At 35.7% G+C, this 26,141-nt stretch overlaps 2 protein-coding genes and 2 pseudogenes across 3 annotated transcripts; 3 read left to right on the top strand and 1 right to left on the bottom strand.

Moving 5' to 3' along the window:
• Positions 1–580: 580 nt before the first annotated feature.
• Positions 581–1,506, bottom strand: LOC116207576 (annotated as a pseudogene).
• A 4,049-nt stretch (positions 1,507–5,555) lies between these two features.
• Positions 5,556–7,011, top strand: LOC116192602 (putative F-box protein PP2-B12). 2 transcript variants are annotated; one of them, XM_031521205.1, is made up of 3 exons: positions 5,556–5,883; positions 5,992–6,077; positions 6,175–7,011. In XM_031521205.1, exons 1-3 carry the CDS (start codon positions 5,578–5,580, stop codon positions 6,659–6,661), a joined length of 879 nt encoding a protein of 292 aa, XP_031377065.1. In that variant the 5' UTR covers positions 5,556–5,577; the 3' UTR covers positions 6,662–7,011. The 2 variants fall into 2 exon arrangements, with proteins under 2 accessions (XP_031377065.1, XP_031377058.1); XM_031521198.1 differs by having other exon boundaries at positions 5,992–6,110.
• An 11,155-nt stretch (positions 7,012–18,166) lies between these two features.
• LOC116194375 (putative F-box protein PP2-B12) lies at positions 18,167–19,946 on the top strand. The gene is given in 4 exon segments (XM_031523217.1): positions 18,167–18,608; positions 18,706–18,771; positions 18,773–18,825; positions 19,169–19,946. Coding segments are annotated over 4 exon segments (855 nt in total). The 5' UTR covers positions 18,167–18,290; the 3' UTR covers positions 19,587–19,946.
• Positions 19,947–20,316: 370 nt separating this feature from the next.
• LOC116207567 lies at positions 20,317–22,315 on the top strand (annotated as a pseudogene).
• Positions 22,316–26,141: the final 3,826 nt, after the last annotated feature.

Genomic DNA, 26,141 nt, shown 5'->3' with positions numbered 1-26,141 from the left:
TAAAATAATGGATGTTTGATATTATTTTACATTATCATCTCCCCTTCCCCTCTCGCAAATCTGGTTGAGAATTATCCTTTTGATGAGAGAAATCATCCTTTTTGTTCCTTTTTTTTTTTCTGTTTTGGTCATTAGTGAACTTGTGGTCCAATAACTACCTAGCCTTCTCAATTCTTGATCACACAATCAGGTGTTATACCATAACATACGTAGTAGTGTGGAAGTCACCTGACGTTTGTAGAAAGACATGAAAGCAGCCTATGTTGACACTAGTCTCATTTTCCAGATTGTTGCAGTAGCAGCAATAGCATGTTTATGCTTGCCGGGTATCCCAAGATCTCTCGACTGTTTCAGAGATTGTGTGTTGTAATTCTAATTTAGGGCATTGGCATACTCTTGCAGCGCAGCATTGCCTTTTTCGGAGAGTCATACCATACCATATGTCGCCCCTAATCTCGTTTTCCTGATTGTTGCAGTAGCAGCAATGGCATGTTTATGCTTGCCCAGTATCCTAAGATCTCTCGACTGTTCAGAGATTGTGTGTTAAAATTCTGATTCAGAGCCTTCGAATGGTCAAACATTTTGAAAGCCGATGAGGTTCCACATGAAGAAGTACACAGATACTATCATCCCAACAATTCATATTGGTCTACAAGCCAAATCAAACATAACGAAAGTTGCAAATCTCTACTCCCCGTGCAGCCTACAAACGAGGGCATACTGTTATCGAGAAATACATACATCATAAGAATGTGTGACGGAATGTTTAGGAATATTTATTGCTCCACATCCTCTATTTTGGCCGAATTTTAATTCCTTGGATAACAAGACCCGATTTCCAGACTGTGCTCGTCACCTCCATCAAGCTCATCTGCACTACCCCACCTTCTCCCTCGGAGGTAAAGAACCCACCCAATTCAACTTCAGCCCAACCATCCTCCCTCTCCCGAGGCAGTTGCTTCTCCCTTCCGGTCCACACATCGGCCTGAGAAACTCTGCCAGCAAACATGGGCCAGAGTCTCTCTAGAGAGAACTGATATTGCTGTCTTAAGTTTTCCGGAAGGGTCCAAGTAAACTACGCCCTTCTGACTACTGTGACGGGTCGAGATAGACACCTCTACTGGCAGAATTTCAAATCCGCTGTTTTCTTGAAAGAACATAAAGACGAAGTACGCTCCATAAGCCGTGTTGGTGGACAACATCTGTTTCTCCATCTTGCAATGAATCTCAAGCCAAGCCACTCCTCGTAGTTCCGCAACCTCAGAGAATCTTTCAGTTAGAGAAGCGTATCAGTAACTGAATAAGATACAAGGGATGAAGGGAGAGAACAAAGAACAATACAGTTAGGGAGATGAGAGAACACCTCAATCGATAAAATGAACTCCATCTCCAGTATTTGGGAGCATCTCCCGCCACTATCGAGAGACCCCTCGCTCCAAGCATAAAGCACTTCTTCCCAGTCCATCGATGCAGTGAAAAGCTCTGTTGCAGTGAAAGACAAGTTCCGAATCATCACTTTTATGCACAACTATTAGAGTATGTTGCATGACAAAACAAGCTATCTTCTCGAGTAACAGAACAAGCCCGTCTTCCAAATGATAACCACGTGTATCTTTTAGGAATATCAGATACTCAGCACTTGCAGCACAATGACATAAGAGTGCAAGTGAAGCTTTGACATATATGAGCAGCAGCTTTTCCATTTGATAGAAATGAAAACCTTACAAAATAAACCAAAGATTTCCAAGATGGAATTTTTCCATGACCACTTCGTTAATCCGTAGAAGGTCCAAAATCTTGCAAAACCCGGATAAGGTCCCCCTCAGGCTTGGTCGTCGGAGGTGTCAGACTCCTCTGGCGACCTCACCGGAGGGCAAGAGGTCACCTAAAGGGGGCCACAGATCTGCCTCTCCCTTTATTATTAAAAAAGAAATTTTCTTTTAACTTGAGTAAAAAAACGTTGTTTTAGAAGTTTTCATGGCTAAGATGGCATTTAACAAGCCAACTCACCACTTAACGCCGTATTAGCATTTTCCATCGGGGACGAGATGGAAAGTTGCACGGAGTTACTAACGTGTCCAAATGTTTCAAACACCGTGACTAATGTACAATTAAAATCTTTTAGGGATGACTTTTCAAAATTTATATCCTTCTGGGACCAATTTATATGTTCTATCAGCCGTAAAGTCCCCCTATTCAACTAACGGAAAATCCTAATATGACCTCGAGTTAAAGTGACACACTTAATACATCAAATTAAATGTGTGTTTGGTTTTAGAGTTAAGTAGAATTGAGTTTTAATTTTAATTGGGTTGTAATGATTATATTGTTAAATTATGAAAAAAAATGTGAAAAAAGTAATGAATAGTTGAGAAAAGATAATGATTGTATTGTTAAATTGTGGTAAATGTAATAGATAGTTGAGATAATTTATACTCCCCCTTGCCTTGCCTGGTTAAAAAATTGAAAAAAAAAAAAGAAAAAAGTAATAATTGTGTTGTTGATTTTTGTTGTGTAATAAGTAAAGTTAAATCTGAACTTGAATCTACTGAACACATCCTCCGAGATTGCTCTATTGCTCGTTCCTCTTGGCAACACTTTCAAATTCCTGTGTCTCAATTGGCATCCTTCACCATTCCTGTCAAAAAGTGGATTAGATTCAATCTTGACACTGTGCAGACATCACACTTACAAATTCCTTGGTGTGTCCTCTTTGCCTTAGCTATCTGGCACCTATGGAAGAATAGAAACTCACTTTTCTTTTCCTCGAAACCCCTTCATAGTAACCTGATTGAGCACACCATTCAGGTTGCTGCAAAATTTTATGCGATTGAATCAAAAATCCCCTCAAAACAAAGCTCGACCTTTCAAGTCTGTTGGGAACCACCGCTTGATGGGTTTTATAAACTAAACTCAGATAGATGCTCGAGAGGCAACCCGGGATTAGCCGGTGCAGGAGGCCTCATCCGGGATCCCTTAGGGAGATGGATTGTTGGCTATCAGATGAATCTTGGGCAGGCAACCAGGCCTATTGCTGAACTAAAAGCTCTTAGGCAAGGGTTGATTATTGCTCGGGCCCAAGGAATTGGTCGTTTGATAGTGGAACTGGATGCACAGTTGGTCTTGAAATGGGTCTGGGGTGACTCTACCAATAAGGCATTAACTAATCTGATTGATGATTGCAGGACACTATGCCAACAATTTGATGTCATCATTCCGAAACATACCTACAAAGAAGCAAACCGAAGTGCAGACCACCTTGCTAACCTTCGTACGGAGCTACCAAATAGCCTTCTTATTTTACACCACTCTCCACCTAGCATTAGGAAGCTTTTATTTGAAGATATTATGGGACTTTCATTCCTGAGATCTGTAAACGCTTTGCACATGGATAATTAATTTCAATGCATCTCCTCTTTCACCAAAAAAAAATTCTATCTCAGATACGAGTCCTGTTGTCGAAAAAAATCCACAATTATAAGTCGATATCACTAAAAACTAAATTAATTGGGACCATTTGACGTTTTGGATAATAAATCTTTGAAGAAATAATATACTTAATTTATAGAAAAAAATTTAAAATAATTATTTTTTTAAAAAAACATAGTAGGGTGGGTCCCCCGGGTGGGAAACACACAAACCCACCCCCCCCCCCCCCCCCCCCCCCCCCCCCCAAAACGAACCACCTAAGTCGTTGTGTCCGGCCATTATTCGGACCGGCTTTCCAGCTTTAATTTATGAGACAGAAATTTATGAGAGAGATTGGAATGAATTTGAATTTGAATTTGAATTTGATTGACATTGTAATCGTCATTCGCACTAGGTGTGTGAGCTTGATGTACTGAAGAGGCTGTCCTGCAGAATGTCAGGACTGTCAGGACAAATCACTGCATGGATAATAGTCTCTAAAATGTAACTTAAATTTATCTGAAGAAAATTTTAAACCGGGGTTCATATCGGTTTCCGAAATGGCAATTTGTACAAAATAATTGGTCTTCCCTCCCATGTATTACACGAGGTTCGTATCCAATAAAATAACATTTGTAAAGATAAACTTACTTCTTGTGAAAAATCTTTGTTTGACATTTGAGTTGAGTTTTAACTCAACTCTATTTTAACTTTGAATACATATAAATTAATTGAATTGCAATGATTATATTGTTGAATTATGAAAAAATATATATAAAAAAGTAATGAATATTTAAGAGAAAGTAATAATTATGTTGTTAAATTATAAAAAAAATTAATGAATAGTTGAGAGAATTTAATATTAAAATTTGAATTGAATGGTTAACAAAATTGAAAAAAAATGAAAAAGTAATAATTGTATTATTAAATTAAAAATAAGTGGAGTTAAGTGAAATAGAGTTAAATTTATATTAAACAATTTTGTGACAATTATGTAAAATAATATTTTTGTGATATCTTTACTATCAAAATTGGACTTTTATTTTATTTGTGAGCATAATTTTATAAAATTAACATCAACAATAATTTCTTTCGAAAATCTTATATAAGCTCATTTGAATGTCTTCACCAAAATTATATCATATAGTAAAGATTTTGCTTATAATTTTATTCAATATGTATTACATATTTATTTATCGCCAATGTAATGCACTTATACGTTATATATATGTCATTTAATTTTAGATAGATACACTAATTTTGTTTTGTACAGTTTTTATAGTCTTATTAATTCCTGTAAAAACATGAATATACTTAAATATTTTCTTAATTCATTCCGAGTTCAAACGACGTTGTACATACGGCGATGGTTGAAATGAAAGCCACCACTGCCCCTCCCACTCCGACCAAGACCTTCGATCCCCTTTTTTTTCCTTTGCAATTTTCATTTTTTTATTTGCAAAAAAAATTATAATAAAATATGAGCAAAAGTGAAAAGAAGATGAAGTATTGGCTTGTTTGGCAAATGAAATTTTTTTTTAACTCTACTCCATTCCAACTATAAATAATTATATTTATTTCGGATTATAATGATTGTGTTGTTGAATGATAGGAATTTAGTATTATTGAGAGAATTTAGTATTAAAAAATAATGAATAGTTGATAAAATTTAGTATTAAAAAATAATAAATAGTTGATAGAATTTAGTATTAAAATTTGAATTGAATAGTAGTCAAGATAAAAATAATTGAGGAAAAAAGAAAAAAATAATAATTGTGTTATTGAATTAAAGATAAGTTGAATTAAAGTGGAGTAGGGCTAAAAAAAATTTCATTTGTCAAACAAGGCCTAGACAATCGTGTAAATATAATTTCATCTCATATAATATTTACGTATAAATTCTACTTAATCAATTAAACACTTCTATTCTATTAAAATCTTAAATTTGCAGAATGAAATTTTCAGCAATTTAAATTAAATTTAAACAAACACATATTATTTTTTTCCCCATACTTAAAGGAATAAATAATAGTCAAAAGTTTAAAGTTAATTGCCTTTGTTAATTACAATAAAATAGTGAGAAAATTTAATTAGCGGTTGGAGGCCGCACGCATGGAGCTATATATAGATGCATACTAAACAACAGCAGAGCAAAATGCATAGAGAGAGATGGACATGGCAGTGGGAAAAAAGAGGAAAACAACGAGGGAACTAGTTGATTTCTCGGAGCTGCCGGAAGGCTGCATATCCGACTTCATCGCCCTCACTGGTCCTCGGGACGCCTGCCAGCTCAGTGTGGTCTGCACGGCGTTCAAGTCAGCCGCCGACTCGGACTCCGTCTGGGCGCGGCTGCTGCAGGCGGACGTACACTCCATGTTTCCTCGAGCCTCCGGTGCTCCACTGCAGTTCTCTTCCCTGAAGCAGCTCTACTTCAGCCTCTGTCACCGCCCGATCCTCATCGATGGCGGGAAACTGGTCAGATCGCCGCCGGCTCAGTTTCCTCCTCTTGATATATTATTGCTGATGATTGAATGATGTGCGTTAGATTAAGCTGATTCAGTTCCTTGCTATGGCGATCGCCAGAGCTTTTCGTTGAACAGGAGCAGTGGGAAGAAATGCTACATGCTCTCCGCGAGGGCGCTCTCGATCACATGGGGCGACACTCCGATGTACTGGACATGGAAGTCTCTGCCTGATTCGAGGTAGCATCGCACTAGAACTCGAACATTAGCAGCTTGAGTATTAATTCCATCCGTGCATGAACAGGTTCCTCGAGGTAGCCCAGCTCCTCGATGTCTGCTGGCTTGAAATACGGGCCAGGATTGATGTTCGCATGCTGTCCCCGTCGACGCTATACGCAGCGAACATGGTGTTCAAGTTCAACCCAGATTCGTATGGATTCAAGAACCTGCCTATTGAGGTCAGAGTTCGGCCTGTTGATGGTGAGGCCATATTGGAGCGAACTGTTTATCTGAATCAACAGAACGGCGGCAGACGCCACCGGATCCTCGGGATGCAGATGCCTCTTGGGTTGCGCGGCCACGACCACAACCTGGAGTTGCAAGAAGATGTGCCTCGAGAAGGCAGCCAAAAGGAGAGGGAAGACGGTTGGTTGGAGATCGAATTGGGCGAGTTGTGCAATGATGGCCGTGATGGAGAAATGGAGTTGAGTGCCATGCAGGTGAAACATCCTCACTGGAAAAGCGGTTTAATCATAGAGGGGATCGACATTCGCCCTAAAGAGAGTGATTAAAAGAGGACGGCGTCGGCAATACTTGTAGTATTACAGCTCGGCAGTGCCTTTTCGAAGAGTTTCACCATGCATATGCACAAGATTGTGGAAAGCTAGCTTCCCTTCTGTTTGAACCTTTTTCCAGATCATAAATAAAAAAGAAAGACACGAAAAAGTCGATTTCGATGCCAGTCTCATTTCCTGATTGTATCCACTCGGGTTTTCATTAGATTGTGCTTTCTGAGCATTGCCGAGTTACAGTGAGGAGCTCGGATGTATTAAATTAAGCAACTGAATCTGTATTTGCCGTTGTTGATCAAATTTTCGCAGGAACAACTGACACCGTGCTACCTCAGGGTAAGGCAGGTAAATCAGGAGCTAGTCTCCAAGAACTATTATTTGTTCTCATGGAAGTGTACCGTTTACGGCAATCGATCATTCCGTCTCTCCTTCTGTGAATTGGTAAAACTCGGCTGCTGGTTTCTTGGTTTATTATGCTTTTCTGCAGTTGAAAGGAGTCCGGCAATGATTGGATGATTCAACGCAAGAAACGAGCTCTAACGAAGTTGTGGAAAATTCGAACTGGCACTTTCCGTAGTCACGTTGATCAACTCTATTTTTTCATAAATTTAATATTACAATCATTACTGTTTTATTTTTTTCTTTTAATAATAATATCTTATTCATATTTTTTCTAACCATTTTTATAATTAAATTTTTAATAATAAATTTTTTTATCTACTTTACATCTATATATATATATATATATATTCCCACACACTCATATATTTTTCAGCATTTATAATAATTATTTTTTATCTTTTCGTATTCCCAAAATTGAGTTGGATTGAATTAAAATCTCAACTCAAAAACTAATACCTAGACAGCAAATTTTCAACTTAGACAGAGGTGGCTTGGCATAAAGCACACGAAACTTAAGTTGTATTTGACTTTAGAGTTGAGTAGAGTTGAATTTTGATTTTAATTGGTTTGTAATGATTGTGTCGTTGAATTATGAGAAAATGTGTGAAATAGTAATTAATAGTTAAGAGAAAGTGATGATTGTATTGTTAAATTATGAGAAAAATGATGAATAGTTGAGAAAAATTAGTATTAAAAATTGAATTATATGGTTAAAAAATTGAAGAAAAAATAATAATAATTGTATTGTTTAATTAAAGATAAGTGGAGTTAAGTGAAGTAGAGTTAAAAAAAATTTCTCAAACCAAACAAAGCCTTAAGTTTTTTGATGGAAGGATTAATAAGTTGAGATAGATGAGGTGAGGTGAGGTGAGGTGAGGAAGGAGTAGGCTGAGGAGGAAAGCATTACGTAGATGTGTGCGCGAGCGCACTCGCGAACTCCCCCATTTGATTATTAAATAGTCACTCATGAATGATGGTCAGTACATCTGTCGCAATTGATCTATTTGTTTATGGGACTAGCATTAAGGATTAAAAGGAACTACTCATGTGCCAGAATTTACGATGAATTACTTTAGTTGAATGATATGTTACTTGCGGATGATGAGAAGAAGGTACATATCCTAGAGAAATAAGAATGTTTGGAGTCTCAATCCACAAATATTAGCTCCTACAGCTGTTAAGAAAATTATGCAAGTCAGGGACTTAGTAAGTTATCAAGTTAGGGATAGGAGAGGCCATCCACTTGTCAAATGATAGTTGACTTTCTACTGGATTACTTACTGATTTTTGCTAAAGGGGGTTTTGGTGCTTCCTTACAATCAGCCCAGAGGAGAGACTTTGTGTATTTAAAATTTCAAATCAGATGAAGAACGAACTTAATGGTGTGTTTGGTTTTAGAGTTGAGTAAAATTGAGTTTTGATTTTAATTGGATTGCAATGATTATATTGTTGAATTACGAGACAATGTGTAAAAAAGTAATAAATAGTTGAGAGAATTTATTATTAAAAATTGAATTGAGTATAATAAAGTTGTATGTGGATTTATGTATAGGGCCCACCTTTTTTACTTTGAAGAGTTGATTTTTGTTGTGTAGTGAGTAGAGTTAAAGTTAGAGTTAAAATTTTAAAATTCGATTGCGAAATCAAATGGAGTATAATCTCTCGTATTATTCATACAATTCATATTCATGATTTTAAGGACATCATATCTGGGACTATTTTAGTGATCTGTTTAAGGGTCATAATGTCATTTGCAGAATCGTCGAATTACAAGCAAAACAAAGATAAGAGGAGAGAATTTATTTTATTACATAATTATCATGTCAAGTAAAACATACACGAAAATATCAAATTGGGATGATTAAAGTGATTTGATACCTCTTTTTCCTTGAGCAAAGTTCTGACCTCGAATATTTTGTGAATGGAAAAGCAACACAAATAAATAGCCTCAGTTAGTTCAAGCGGTTCGACGTTTGTTTCGCTTAAGTAAGGTCTTCAATTCGAGTCTTTGTAAATGCAAAAAATTCACGCTGATAGAGTTTCATCCATTGCCGATCCGACTCGGCTAGATTAGTTCGGGTCCAATTAGGGTTTCAAATAGCATGCCAAAAAAAAGAAAAGAAAGAAAAGCTACACAAATGATAGAATTTTTATCTTATAATGGACCGATCCGATCAGAAACTGAATTGGACCAAGCCTGGTGAACTTCTACCCACATACCATTCTCATTTTTTAATATATATGTATATATATATATAATATCTTAGTCTATGTATATTATTTGTGCAAGCTCCTCATACCACACAATTATTATTAATTCTCAATTAATCATGTCACAATAAGTATTTCGCATACATTGATTCAATTAATTGGACTTTTTTTTGTGGAAAAGTTAACTGCAAATTTTAAGAGGTATATTTTAATTTATTATAAAGAAATTAGATTAAGTGCAATTGATCTTGGCTACATCCTAGAAAGGGTTCCAAATTCAGTACTAATCTTTCTAGAACAGATGACAATTGCAAGTGCAACGCACTTATCATATCACTGGTCGATAAAAATGGGTCAAATAAACTTTGATAAAGCTAATACTGATTTTCAGAATTAATTTATGGAAGTTTAATATAATTCCAACTAATTCATAATTAAATCTTGGTCTTTGCCTGTTTCTACCCCTTCCTAGAGAAGTTTTCTTAGGTAATACTTTCTAGAGAAGTTAGCAGACTTCCATGCATAGTGGAGAGGAAAAGAGTACTGTTGATCATGAAGCGATACTTTGCCCTCCATCTTTTTGCGGATTAACTAATCACGAAAGTGGCGCTTTCGCTTAATAATATAAAGATTTCAAATTCGATAAATTTGTGATTTGACTTATAACCACAACATAATTTTTAGGATAAATTTCAGTGACATTCCCTCTAATTTAATAATTAGCGAACGACATCCCCTTCTTTCAAAATTAGCCATACAATACTTTTCCTTCCGCAATGTGGCACCAAGAACGTTTAATTGTCGTTATGTGAATGTTGTGTCATTATGCTCCATAAACTAACCCAATATACCCGACTTTATGGAATATACCCTTAGACCTATGTGATTAAGCCAAATGTACATGATAATTACAAATTAATACAATAATCATATGGTTTGACCGATTTTGACTCAATTAATCACATACAAGTTCGGCCATACACACAAGGATGGTTATCTATACTAATCAAACCTAGGGACACCCAATTAGACTCTATTGGACACCGGTTCCTAAAGCTGAAACACTAATTAAGAAATATGAGGAGTTGAGTCGATTAAAATGCCAGCAATGTGATATTCGACTGTACTTTTTGACATTTTTCTCTTGGTTATCAGGTAAGAGCATATGCAATTACGCTACACTATCTTTTGATATAGATGAATTGGGACTAATAATTGAGCTAGGGTCTTATGTTTGTCCAATTTTCCTACGCTGGAGAATCATTGAAAGGGCAGTCTTCGCTTCAATGATTGCAAAGTTGATCCCCACACCGTTCCGAGGGCCTGGCCATGGACAGAGTTGACGTTGTTCGTCCATTTTCTTCCGAATCATGCCGGTAGCAACATCAAGATGTCGAAGGTAATTCTGTATAATATAGACGAAAAAGTCTTCTATGGGCTCAGGCTGTTTTAGGTGCTCCAATACCACCATAGAAGTCGTGTTGCCAATGGATTCACGGAGAGACTCTTAGTGCCACATTTGCTGAAGGGAGAGTATTATGTGGTTAATTTTGAAAGAAAGAGGTGTATTGACTAATTACTAAGTTATAAAAGGTATTGTCAAAATTTATCCAATTTTTTATATTTATATCTCATCTATTATTGTATTTCAGATTCTTGCTATATAATCAATTTTTGATATTTTATTATCGATAATCATCTGATAAATTATGACGTGTTAGTCTCTAATTGGATCATGTAAAATCCTCCTTAGAGTGAGAAAGAGGGTGTAGTGCAGTGGTTAATACCCTTACCTGGTAACTTAGAGATTTCAGGTTCGATTCTCATCAGTGAAACTATCTGTGCCCCTTTATTTAGATTTCCTTTCTATTTTCTTGTATTAGACTACGAGCCTCCTATTGTAACTGAAAAAAAATCCTCCTTAGAGTAGCCTGACTGAAGTTAAATTCTTTTAAATTTATGTCCTTATGAAAGTGAAAATTTTATGTTGCGTTTAGTTTTATAGTATTATTTTAAAATCAGATTTTAATTTTGAAAAAGAGTAATATAAATGGGGCTCACAGTTTGACTTTGTATGAATTATTTTATATTGTTGTAAAAAAAAGTGGTATAAATGGGACTCACTTTTTGACTTTGTATGAGTTATTTTGTTTTGTTGTGAGTAGAATTATGTTAAAATTGTGATTTTAAAATTGCATTCACAAACCAAAACAAGCCCTAACTTCTTGAGAAAGCTACGTCCAAAATCTCCCCCCTCCGATCCTTGCTGCCTTTCGTCAGAACAAATTGGCCAACTTGGGAGATTTCGCTTGATTTTCCTTTTCTTTTTCCTTTTCTTTTTCTTTTTCTTTTTCTTTTTCTTCATTTTTTTGGATTATAAAAAAAACACAAGACCTAATAATTTATCAATTTTATGGCAAAACATGTTTAATTTATGGCATGATTGACATGTCTATTTCTTGTAAAATATTATCAGTTTTATGGCATGACTGATATGTCTATTCAGGAACTTTTAAAAAAGAAAAAAAATGTGTGTTATTCAATGAATTTTATGCTTTCTTTTTGGGATCAAACAGTGAATTGCATTTATATGATGATATTATGATTCATTTGCGTGGTTCGCATTGTTCGACAAAATAAGTGTGGATATAACCCCAAAGCTAGCTACGATAAATGAAGAGATATACTGCATAGGTATCAGATATATTAATTGCATACAAAATAATGGGGACGGAAGAGAATGTTGAGATATGTTGTCCCACATCGAAAAATTGAGAAAGAAACCACAAGCTTATACGAGACTTGGGTCCAGTAACCTATTAGCTTAAGCTTTTGGGTTGCAGATGGGCTCGAGTCCGTGTAGGCCCAAGTGGGTATTTTTTTTACAGAGAACGTGCCCATTTGTCTAATTCCATCGTGTTCCACGTGCTTAATTTAATAATAACTATTATTATATGTGTTTCTGCATGCCCTATATATTGCATACATAGATTTATATTGTCTTTAATTATTTACGTGCCCAATATATTATGGATGCGTTGAGGAGTAAAATGGGATAAATCCCACATTATAAAAGAAAAGGAAAATGCATGAGTTAATATATAGCTTGGTACTACCACTTATCAGCTTAAGCTTTCAAGTGGAAATGGGTCCGAGCATGTATAAGCCCAATGGAAATTTAATATAGTATCAAAGCCTAGGTTACGCGTATGCATGCCTATGCAGTGCGCCTTGTGTTAGTGTCTCCCTCGCCCGAGCACAGAAGATGAGCCCGGCTCGAGGTCAATTGTTGATGGTGGGTGTTTAAGGGCACGTGACAACGTGTAGGCAAAAATAGACCACATGTTGCACGTGAGGGCGGGTGTTGAGGAGTAAAATGGGATAAATTCCGCATCAAAAAAGAAAAGGAAAATCCATGGGTTAATATATGACTTGGGTACCACCACTTATCAGCTTGAACTTTTAAGTGGAAATGAGCCCGAGCATGTATAAGTCTAATGAAAATTTAATAGGATACAATATTATTATTGGACGACTTTTGATTCCGTTTTTCACCGAAAAATAGTAATTAATTATTAATTAGTATAAAGACAGAGTATGGTGACTCCAAAGACCATGCAAGCTCCAAGCACGAGCGCAAAAGTTCCACGACCATGGATGTTGCGCCAAGCCAACGTACATTACGGAAGCAAAACCTTGTTAACTGCATCCGAAAAATAATCTTGTGGTCATCAAAGTGTCTATTCGATCTTGGTATTAAATCAAGGTAGATTCTTATCCAGCATTAATCCTTAATGGGTCTTGACATATATATTTTCTCCATCCTAGATATTTATTGCATGGTACCTGCACCTGCAAGTTACATATGCCCATTATCAGTCAGATGTGGATTCACCTCATCAATCTCATTTTTTGCTTGACCCTCGATCATCAAGCACCTATCCTGTACATGAGTACATTGTATGTACGAATAAACTAATATACATTATATATATGGAGACACTATTCGATCAAGAAAACGAATATTATTGTCCTCAAATAATGTTGAAAGGCTGTTTCGATCAATTTATTGATGGACCTAACCTTTCCACTTTTCATAAATGTCGTTGTACGGGAACTTGTGGACTGTTTGGTCTATATACGCGACAAGTCCTTACTACAAGAATCAATGAATTCACACGCAACAATCAAAAAAAGAATTCAATGAATTCACAATTGACAGATCAATTCGGATGTATGCGATCACTTGAATCACAAACATACCGGACATATAATATCGATTCCAATTTTCAGGGGAAAAAAAAGAAAGAAAAGGGAAAGATATCAGAGATGATTTATATAGGTGACCTCTTCATATATTAAACTTCTCGATCAACAGTAAATTCTTCCACATGTTCACGGGCAGTTGCGATCACTTGCAAAACCGATATACGTAGTTTATCTAAGGGTGCATAATTAATTGCTAGCTGGGATATTTCCGATTCAAAAATTGACCCATACATACGTACTTCAAACTCATTTTCTTCATTTTTTTATTATAAAGGAAATACAAGGTCTAGTGAAATAAAAAATAAATATTAAATAAATAATAAAAGAACACAAATAATCTCATTAAGTATTAAACATATAATCTTTAAATTATATCAACAAATGAGAATATGCGCCGTCACATTACATTCTCTATTGATTTGTTTTTCTTCATGTTAATGGCCGCAATATTAGGGGAGAAAATATCGGCCAAGTGAATGCTTCTTCCAATGAGGAGGGACCACCAACATCGTTTGACAGTCCTAAGGACGATGAAGCAGTGACACGAAGAGGAAGGTTAATGGAATGACTGAGATTGCAGAGAGCTTTATCGGTGGCTCGTTTCCGGACAGCAGGATATGGGTTTTGGTGCAGAAGGATTAGCCAGATCATTGCATATCAAATGCCTGACGATTTTTTTGGGTTTTTATTTGATTTTAGGTTTAAAATTTTACTTTACCGAATACAACGTTACTCTTTCTTAAATTTTATTATTATTATTATTATTATTATTTAATAAAAATATCTCACTCATATTTTTTCTAATCATTTTATAATTAATTTTTAATAATAAATTTTATATTTACTTTACATCTATATATACATACACATATATATTCCCACACATTCATATATTTTTCAGCATTTATAATAATAATTATTTTTATCTTTTCTTATTCCCAAAATTGATTGAATTGAATTAAAATCTCAATTCAAAAACCAAACATACCTAGACAGCATATTTTCAATTTAGACAGAGGTGGCTTGGAATAAAGCACGCGACACTTGGTTGTGTTTGGTTTTAAAATTGAGTTGAATTAAATTTAAATCTCAATTTAAAAACCAAACATACCTAGACAACATATTTTCAACTTAGACAGAGGTGGCTTGGAATAAAGCACACGACACTTGGTTGTGTTTGATTTTAGAATTGAGTAGAGTTGAATTTTAATTTTAATTGATTTGTAATGATTGTATCGTTAAATTATGAGAAAATGTGTGAAAAATAATAAATAGTTAAGAGAAAGTGATGATTGTATTATTGAATTGTATGAAAAGTAATGCATAATTGAAAGAATTTTGTATTAAAAATTGAATTATATGATTAATTTTTTTAAAAAAGTAATAATTATGTTGTTGAATTGAAGATAAACGGAGTTAAGTGGGGTAGAGTTAAAAAAAATTTTGAAATCAAACAAAGTCTATGAATTTTGCTCTCTCTAGAAAATATATTTATGTACTGTTGATGTGAAGTTATGTTTTTGCTCCATTGGATGAAAATTATGGCTCTATCCCTTTACATAGATAATAGATAGATAGATGTCAAGTTTATATATATATATATATATATATAGATAGATCGACAGATGTACTGACCATCATTCATGAGCAACTATTAAAAATCAAATGGAGGAGTTCGCAAGTGCCCGCGCACACACATCTTGGTAATGCTTCCCCCCTCGAGCTAATCCTTCCTCACCACTCCTCATCTATCTCAACTCGTTATTCCTTCCATCAAAAAAACTTAACGGTTTGTTTTGTTTTACAAACAAATTTTAACTTTATTACACTTACCTTCATTTATCTTCAATTCAACAATATAATTATTACTTTTTTTCAACTATTTATTACTTTTTTTTTAAATTTAACAACATAATCATTATTTTCTCTCAACTATTATTTAATTTTTTCCACACTTTTTTTCATAATTTAATAATATAATCAGTACAACCCAATTAAAATCAAAACTCAATACTACTTAACTCTAAAACTACAACCAACATAATTATTATTTCAATTTCTGTCTTTATCTCTCACTTGGGAATAAGTTCATCATCATGATGTCCGCATTCACAAAAAACAAAATATGACGACGTTATGCTTCCTTGCTGCTATGATTCTCCTCAAAATTGTGGTCGGAGACGGTATTGTCCCCCAGAGGCCGTCTTTCTACCAAAATTACGAAGTCGACTTTGGAAATGGCCCCGGGGACGGACATGAACACGTACACATAGCTAGCGACGTCACGGCTTCAATTTACGTAGGTAAATTCTCAGGTAATTAATTAGCATTTGGTAATGAAATGGAGTCCAAATATTTATATAAATATTTAAGTGAAATTGTATTAATAATTAGAAAAAATATGTGTGAAAATTTATTATTAAATTGAGGAATAAGATAAAAATAATAATTATTGTGTTGTTGAATTATTGAAAAAGTAGTGAATAATTGAGATAATTTAGTTTTAAAAATTTGAATTAAATAGTAGTTAAGAAAAGTATGTGAAAGAATTTATTTTTATATTAAATAATAAGATAAAAAAGTAATGATTGTGTTGTTGAATTGAAAAAATAAAGTGGTGTATAGTGGAGTTAAGTGAAGCATTATTAAACTCCACAACCAAACATAGTATAATTAATTATTATATACCAAATTAAGTGCATTATTATATATCGCAAATTAAGTGTAATGACCGATGGATGAGTAATTGAAAATTGAAGGTTTATAATGCAATCACTTTAAAGTGGTTGCATGATACAATCAAAATAAATTACTTTAAAATCAAAGTAAATTACTTTAATTGATAGTAATTTAGTTAACTTTCTAGTAAATTACTGATAAATAAAGTAAATTACACACATTCTAAAATAAATTACTAAAATTCCAAGGTAAGTTATATATATAAATTTTGAAGTCATTTTACACATATTTCAAAGAGTTTTACTTAATTTTTTAATAAAATATATACTTTTTACTTAAATTTTTAGTAATTTTTATGATCGTATGGTGCAACTAATTTGATTGATTGCACCATAAATTTCCCATTGATTCACGTATAATAGGTGGCGGGGTTCACTCAAAAAATAAAGCAAAAAGGAAAAAGCGTCTTGGAGAAGCTTTGCACCTCTAGAAATGGAGCCCCTGGGTTGAAGCTTGCCCAAGATCGAGAGCGAGATAGAATGTTGTTCTCCCAGAAAGATTTATTTGGCATATGTAATATTGAAGTCTGATTTTTATATCAATATGTTTGATTGATTGCACCATAAAATTCTCCTTGATTCACATATAATAGGCAGCGGGTTCACTAAAAAAAAGAAAAAGAAGAAGAAGAAGAAAAAGCTTCTTGGAGAAGCTTTGCACTTCTAAAAAAGGAAGTCCTGGGGTTGAACCTGGTCCAAGATCGAGAGTGAGAAAGAGTGCATGTTCTCCCTGAAAGATTTATTTGGCATATGTAATATTGAAGTTTGATTTTTGTATCAATATGTTTGATTGATTGCACCACAAAATCCTCCTTGATTCACGTATAATAGGCAGCGGGTTCACTAATATATATATATATATAAAGGAAAAGCTTCTTGGAAAAGCTTTGCACTTCTAGAAATAGAGCTCCTGGGGTTGAAGCTCGTCTAAGATCGAGAGTGAGAAAGAGTGCATGTTCTCCCTGAAAGATTTATTTGGCATATGTAATATTGAAGTCTGATATTTGTATCAATATGTTTGATTGATTGCATCATAAAATCCTCCTTGATTCACTTATAATAGGCAGCAGGTTCACTCATAAAAAAAAGAAAAAGAAAATAAGAACAACGAAAAAGCTCCTTGGAGAAGCTTTGCACTTCTAGAAATGGAGCTCCTGGGGTTGAAGTTCGCCCAAAATCGAGAGTGAGAAAGAGTGCATGTTCTCACTGAAAGATTTATTTGGCATATGTAATATCGAAGTCTATTTTTTGAATCAATATATTTGATTGATTGCACCATAAAATCCTCCTTGATTCATGTATAATATGCAGCATGTTCACTCATAAAAAAAAAAGAAAAAAAGAAAAAGGAAAAGCTTCTTGGAGAAGCTTTGCATATGTAGAAATGGAGCTCTAAGGGTTGAAGCTCGCCCATGATCGAGAGTGAGAAAGAGTGCATGTTCTTCCTGAAAGATGGTTATGTTTAGTTTTAGAACTGATTTGATTTGAATTTTGATTTTAGTTGATTTGTAATGATTGTGTTATTAAATTATGAGAAAAATTATGAAAAAGTAATATTAAAAGAAAGTAATGATTATATTGTTGAATAAATACTGAATAGTTGAGAGAATTTTATATTAAAAATTGAATTGAATAATTAAAAAATTAAAGAAAAAGAAAAAAAGTATCAGTAATATTTGTACAGTTGACTTAAACATAAGTGGAGTGGAGTACAATTGACTTAAACATAGGTGGAGTAAAGTGAAGTGGAGTGGAGTAATAATCGAAAGTCTGATTTTTGTATTATTATGTTTGGTTGATTGCAATCATTGCACCATAAATTTCCCATTGATTCACGTATAATAGGTGGCAGGTTCACTAAAAAAAAAAAAGAAAAGACATAGGAAAAGCTTGTTGGAGAAACTTCTATAAATGGAGCTCCTAGGTTGAAGCTCGCCCAGAGTGAGAAAGAGGACATGTTCTCCCGAAAGATATTATTTGCAGTTGAGTTGCAAGCATAAAGGAGGAAGATGGAGATGGCATTGGGAAGCATGGGAATGATGAGGCTCGACCTATTTGATATCTCCGGGCTGCCTGAAGGCTTCAGATCCACCGTCATCGCTCTCATCAGCCCCCGGGATGCCTGCCGGGTCAGCGCGGTCTCCTCGGTGTTCAAGTCGGCCGCCGACTCAGACTCTGTCTGGGAGCGGTTCCTGCCGACGGACATCGACTCCGTCCTCTCCCGTGCCTCCGCTGCTCCTTATTCTCAGACGCTGCAGTTGTCACCCCGGAAGCAGCTCTACTTGAGTCTCTGCCACCGCCCGGTCCTTATCGACGATGGGAGATGGGTGAGATAGCCGCTTTCCTCTTCTTGATATATTGCTAATGATTGCATATACCTTAGAAGATTAAGCTGACTCAATTAATTGCTATGGCGATCGCCAGAGCTTTTCGCTGGGCAGAAGCAGTGGGAAGAAATGCTACATGCTCTCCGCGAGGGAACTCTCGATTCGTGTGGGGCGACACCCCGAGGTATTGGAGATGGACATCTGTGCCTGATTCGAGGTATAGTCTTGAACTAGAACTTGAACGTTAGGGGCTTGTGTCGGCATGTAAACTTGTTCGTATCAGTAAATGCTTTGATTGGTGAAATTTCTAGTATCATTGGAAAATGATGAATTAAATGGGAGAAATCATTAGTGGAGTAACTAGAATTTTCTATTGATATCTATAACTATATAATATGATGAATTCTGTAGAAATGAGAAGAAGAACATATCAGTAAAGCCTCTCTCTCTTCTCTGTTTCAACGTTCCCCTCTCCTCTGATTTCTATTTCTATTCTGTACCATACAGAGGGCAACAGCTCGAGCCATTCAAGTATTGATTCTATGCATATGCATGAACAGGTTCCCTGAGGTTGCCGAGCTCATCAACGTTTGCTGGTTTGAAATATGGGCCAGGTTTGATGTTCGCATACTGTCCCTGTCAACGCTATACGCAGCATACCTAGTGTTCAAGTTTAACCCAGATTCGGATGGATTTGAGAACCTGCCTATTGAGGTTGGAGTTCATCATGTTGATGGTGAAACTATTATGAACCGGACTGTTTATCTAGACCATGACCTGGAGTTGTTGCAAGAAGGCACGGATATATACCCAAAGGAGAGGGAAGACGGTTGGTTGGAGATCAAATTGGGTGAGTTCCCGTGCAATGATGGTTATGATGGAGAAATGAGGGTGAATCTCATGCAGGTGGATTATGGTTGCTGGAAAAACGGTTTAATCATAGAGGGGATTGAGATTCGCCCTAAAGAGACTGATTAAAAGTGGAGGGTAATATTGAATCGATGATATTTTATCGGTTGAGATATCGTTTCTTGTATATTACGGTTTAGATCTGACATGACTCGACGGCATTAAAAAATTAATATAGTCGATGTCGATGCTTGTATTGTTTCCTGATTGTATTTAGTCGGTTCTCTTTTCTTTAAGATTGTGCTTTCTGAGCATGTCGCCAAGTTACAATGTACTCAGATGCATTGAATTGAGCAACTGAATCTGTGTATTGCCATTGTTTCTTTACACAGAAACAATCGACACGGTCTTACCTCCGAGAACAATTATCTGTTCTCATGTAAGTGTACTGTTCACTGAGGTCAATCATTCAATCTCTTCTTCTGTTAACTGGTAAAACCTGACTGCTTGTCGCTTGGTTGCTATGTGATAATTTCTGAAATCGACCATAGCTGCAAGGAAGTTGTGGAAAATTCGAACTGGCACTTTACTTAGTCATGTCTGAGTTTTAAGTATCGCGTGCTTTTCTCCAAGCCACCTGTCTTTCTAAGTTGACAATGCAGAGTCCAAAACACATTTCCCGCTGTACGAACACGAGCTACCCATGAAGCCCTCTGCCATCTCCGTCAACCATCCTTTCCGTGTCACTGCTTCATCGTCCTTCCGATCGTGAACAACAATACGTCGGTGCAGCAGTGATCAACTGCTCCTCTGCTTCATTGAGTTTGAATGCTTACCTCCGCAATGACGACCTCCAATCCGAGTGCCAGTCTTTTACGTCGTTCGTTCTATCCCACCTTATGATACTTTCTCAAGCATAGCTAACCTCCTCGGCTCCGACCCATCCAGCATAGAGTCAGCTTCTCTTCAATTAAGCGGAACGCTCACTTCCAATCACTTGGTCATTATTGCCATCTTTGGTCAAAACTACTATGATCCGGAGGATATCCCGAGTGGCGTGAGACTGGTGGTCCCTCTAAGATGTGCTTGACCGAGCACAAAACAGACGCAGAGTGGAGTCAGCATCTTGTTTACATATGTTGTGGCGCAGGACGAGATTATTGAGGAGACGGGGGCAAGATTCGGAGTGGGTAAAGAGACAATAATGGAGGCAAATATGTCATCCTACCACAGTATGATTTACCCTTTAAATCCCATTCTGATTCCATTGAAACTCGAGGATTGCACAGAAAGCCCTGGAAGTTTTTACTGCAGCTTCCGGAGCGGCTATCTTCAGGTTGGTGGCCTGAGGCATTTCTTGCATTTATGTTCCTGGTAAAAGGCTCCCAATCAAGATGGTTTTGTCCATAGGTAACTGTCTCTCCATCAGTTTTTCTATGGTTTTACATTAGCCATTGTTTACCTTGTTTTGATCAAGTGTCTCTAATCATGAAACTTAAATCGCCTAATGCAGATTTTTGTTTGTTTCGGGTGTCTGTATTGGTTTCGGGTGTCTCTGTCTCTTTGCTTATGCTTACCTGTTGTACAGGTATCTTACGAAGCAGAGATCAAACAATCTCAAGAAGAAATTATTAGAGCAGAATGGCGGGTTTTTGTTACAACAGAAACTGGCATCCTTCGGAAGTAGCAAAAAGGCGAGAATTTGCACTGAAGAGGAGCTTGAAAGAGCAGCAGTGAACTATAGTAAAAGCCGGTTTCCTGGTCAGGGTGGCTATGGCACAGTTTACAAAGGAATGCTAGAAGACGGCACAATAGTTGCAGCGAAAAAATTGAAAGCTATTGACAGAGAACGAATCGAGCAATTCGTGAACGACCTGATCATTTTATCGCAAATAAATCACTGAGACATCGTAAAACTTTTACGATGTTGCCTGGAGACCAAGATTCCAGTACTTGTCTTCGAATTTATCCCGAACATAACCTTACCGCACCATATCCATCAAGATAGCAATTTCTCTCTTCTTGGGAAGACTGAGTTCGAGTTGCGTGTTAAGTTGCCGGACCAGTAGCTTACATGACACTCTGCTGCTTCAGTTCTCGTATTCCATCATGACATTAAGCCTTCCAACATACTCCTGGACGAGAAGCTGGCGAAGAAAGTACCCAATTTCGGTACTTCAAGGTCAGGTCCATATGATAAAACCCACATAACCACAGCAGTCCAGGGTACGCTAAGATACTTGGGTCCTGAGTATTTCCAGTCGAGCCAGTTCACAGATAGAAGGGATGTCTACGGCTTTGGACTTGTTCTTGTTGAGCTCCTCACCAGACGAAGGGCCAGTCTCCTTTGACAGAGGTGAAGACGAGAGGAACAGAGTCGCGAACTTCATGTCCATGGCAAGAGAAAACCGTCTGGACGAGACGCTAGATCCTCAGGTTGCAATGCTCGTGATGAGATGTTTGAGATTGAATGGGAAGAAGAGGCCTACGATGAAAGAAGTGGCGATGGAACTAGGACTGAGAAACTCACATTGTTTCTTGCAAATCAACCGAGAGGCTCATTTGATGAGAGATGAACCGTTCCAGCATTGTGACGGAATGCACCAAGAAACACTCAATAGCACCTCGTTTTCCCTGGATATGGAATCTGGGTCGATCCCGAGGTGATACCGGAAGTTCGATGCTATCAACTATCAATGCTTCATCAATGTACACTGGCTCGGTCTCTTCCTCTTCTTACCTTTATTTTTTTTTTTTTCAACATTTGCTGTAATATTTCTAGGCTAAAAGCTGCTTGATATTCATCATATAATGGGATCTCCTCCACCCCCCCCTCTCTCCTAATATTACATTTTCAGTTGCCGCATGCAAAAATACTCATACAGCCGCCATAAATCAAATCTTAGCAATGAATTTTCCACGTTACTTCCCGGGAATTATGGCCTAATAATGCAATTATCATCAGATATACGGTCGTCTTCTTTAGATGAATCACTGCTGATGACGATAAAGTCCATTTTGTATACTAGAATGAGGCAGAAAGGAACTGCGATTTCAGCTGTCCTGTGCTCTTAACAGGTTCTCGTGCGTGTGGATGAGATAAGTTTCATTACCAAAATATACACCAATGATTTATCGTTTTCCTATACAACGTGAAGTGGGTAATCTACACAAAGTTCGCTTTCCAATACTGCATAAGTTCTTCGCGTCTGGCCAATGCCTCATAGGTTCAACAAATTATTACATTTCAAGGGATTACATCTATGATTGTTGGCATGACAAAATGAATACTGGAATGTCGTCGTCCGTTCGTCTTTATCGAGAAGTTTAATTTTCCACCTAGAATTGACATTGTTGTTTGTTCTTGTTGTGGAAATTCATTCGGTTGGGCCCAGTCCCCATCAATTTAACCAAATGGAGTCTCGTTTACTTTGACTCAAATATTTTTGCCTTCGAAATCGATATTTCCTCCTATTTGATCTGCCGAATTTTCCTCCGAGTCATTTAATGCATTAAAAACAAGCTTTGCTGGACTGATGCAACTTCTCTCCTATTCTTTTCCGATTTTACCTCTTTTTTTTTTTTTGATAAATTTCAACATACCCCTATAATTTGTAAAATGGCCAGCAACACTCATTTTTCCAAAATTAGCCACACATCACCCTTCATTTCGTTGATTTCTATTGTTTTTTCTTAAGTCGGGTCAGATTTGATTCCGGTAAAGAAATTAGGTAATTGGTCGATTTGTGCAGTTCCGTGACATGGAATCCATATGGCAAAGTGAATGTTCTTTTGGTGCCACGTCGGCGAAAGGAGGGGTGTTGTGTGGCTAATTTTTTAAAGGAGAGGTATCCCGAGCCATTTCACAAGTTATAGAGGTGTCATCAGAATTTACCATTTCTTTTTCAGCTTTCCTCCCTCTCCCAGCCAGGGTAAAGGCAGGAAGAGTAGTCGGTTCAGATTATATAAGGAGGGGGGTGAACATGGTTCGGGTTGGGTCGGGATTGTAAATTTCGGCTCACATAATCAAATTTTCGAGTTTGGTCGGATCGAGGAAACGAGTAACTAAAATGATTAAATTTATCTAAAAAATCCGATCGTTAATGGGTCAGGTTATTTGAGTTGATTTCTTGACTGATCCGAATTTATTTTTAAAAAAATTAATTAACATTTTCTGATTTTCACCCACAACGTTTAACCAACTGAACATTGAATAAACCAAGTTACAAATCCACAAATTGAAAACATATCGATCACGATCAAATCATCCACAACGTTTAACAAACCGAACATCGAATAAACCAAATTACAAATCCACAAATTGAACACATCTCGATCATGATCAATTTGTAAAATCATAAAAACAACGTTGAAGCAACATAAAAGACCATTTCTCCCTAGACCCACCATCATAAACAGTTCTCTTACTTGCGTTTATCACGTGCGACGCCCGTGTATTTTTTGTTCTTTTTTTTTTTGTAATTTTCGATTTGGTTCGGGGGAACGGTTGGTTTCTCGGGTCAGCGGGTTTATACGACATAAAGTTGTTTGGCCCTTGGACTATATTTCTAGATCCATTCCTGATTTTGTCTCAGATTTTGAATTTTGTTCTTTGTCAAAAAAGATTATCCTAATTGAAGGTACTTATATTAATTAATGTTTTCGCTCATATCATGTCTTGTCATTCGATTTGCTATTTTGCTATTATATATTGTGACTCATAAGGCATATCATATTATTATCCAAAAAAGGCATATCACATCATCTATTATTTGAGAAAAAAACTCATATTTTACGAAACATAAGCTAATTCAAATTTATTTTATTTGTAGTTGTGTTTTTCATATGTTAGTTAGTCGAGCACTCATTGTAGTTGTGTTTTTCTTTCAATAAAAGTCGACGCAGGAGATAGCACTGCTCTATTGCCTTTTATATCAAACTTAATTAATGTCAGCATCGTTGACAGTGCGCGAGGTACGGGGTTGTGTCTTGCTGAATGTTTCGTAATTTCTTCAATTATATATATCTACAACTGGCAGGACAAACCACTGCATACATAACCATCTTTACAACGTAAATTAATTTCTATCTAAAAGAAATTATAAGAATTTATGTTTTGTAGGTTGAAATGTTCAAATTAATCTTTGCTAATGAATATCAATGTTATTGGTGAAGCGATAACTCTACCAGGAAAGAAATTCTTATCACGAGTAAACATCGTAAAGCCTACGTGATTTTCCCTCTATATTATAATCGTTGCACCAATTAGGATCACATCACATGTATTAATTAGCCAACTCTTTCTTTTATTCTAATTATTCGTTCTTTTTTTTTTAAATGGAAGAGAGGCCAGGAGCACAGTTCAAAATGAAGATTTAAGATATATAGAGACGAGATTTATAAGCCCGAACTAATGTCACTCGGACTCGAAGAGTGCGGATGAAACTGAGAGCTCCACAAGACTCAAATTTCTTGTTATTAAAAATAATAAATTTCTTATTCGATAATAGGAAAAATAGCATGAAAAATCAATTACTTTCACAAAATTTCTTGATCTACCAATTTTAAAAATTTTAGCTAGAAAAATTACAATGTTTACCTCCGTTTTCTTGATCTACCAATCCGTTAATTAGACCGTCAAAACTGTTGATGTGGCCGTTAACGACGCTGATGTGGCAAAAGGTTGCCTACGTGGATGGCATACCACAAACTTTTTAACGGAAAAAATCACATAGTTTGCTTTTTTTCCCCCATTTACTAAAATATCAATAACATTTCCCCCATATACCAAAATATCAATAACTTTAAAAAATCACATAGTTTGCTTATATTTCCTCATCTACCAAAATATGACTTTTTTTTTAAATCGCACCCACCAAACTATGACTTCTTTGAATGATTATAAGTTTGGATTAGGGATATATATATATATATATATATATATATATTGACTCAAATATTGAAAGAATTTTTAACAGAAAAGAAGTGTTAGAACAGTTACAAGTTTGTTATTTGCAAATGAAAAGAATATACATATGTGTTATCACATTAAATAATATAAGAATTTAGACATATTATACTACAAAGATAATAATCTTATCAAAATAACCATTTCAACAAAACTTATGCTCCTCAACATCTATAAAATTTTAGCATGTTTGAACTTGTTAGACACGGGAACCGATTTCTTTAGCATGATATAACTTATTTTGACATAATTATTTTGGCATGGTTAAGGTAAATATAGATTTATGAGACCGATTATTATTTAAATTTTGATAATGCAGATATGATAAAAATGTTGAAGATAGAAATTCATTATATCTGCATTATCGAAATTTAACACCTAAGCTACACACAAAATTGAAAAATCCTAAAATTCTAAAAAAGTTTAGATGTGAGAAAAAAAATTAAATAGCTGAAGAACTCGCCTCCAAAAATCTAATTGTGAATGTACCTAAAATTAAATTACGTACATTCGAGAAAATAACAATCGATCCCATATATCTATATCTATATGCTTTAAAAATAAAACTAAAATTCATTTTTGTAAAAACTGAAAAATTTGAGAAAATAACAACTAGTTCCACAAATCTATATTTATTTATTTCTAAAATTAAAAATAAAAATTAAAAAATAAAGAAAACTCAGAGAATCGATAAAATAATGAACAGTTCTACAAAT

Source organism: Punica granatum, chromosome 1 (genome assembly GCF_007655135.1).
Source record: "Punica granatum isolate Tunisia-2019 chromosome 1, ASM765513v2, whole genome shotgun sequence".
Classification (NCBI taxonomy): Eukaryota; Viridiplantae; Streptophyta; class Magnoliopsida; order Myrtales; family Lythraceae; genus Punica; species Punica granatum.
The sequence above is the reverse complement of the archived record's forward strand: the minus strand, read 5'-3'. Positions and strand labels throughout refer to the sequence as shown.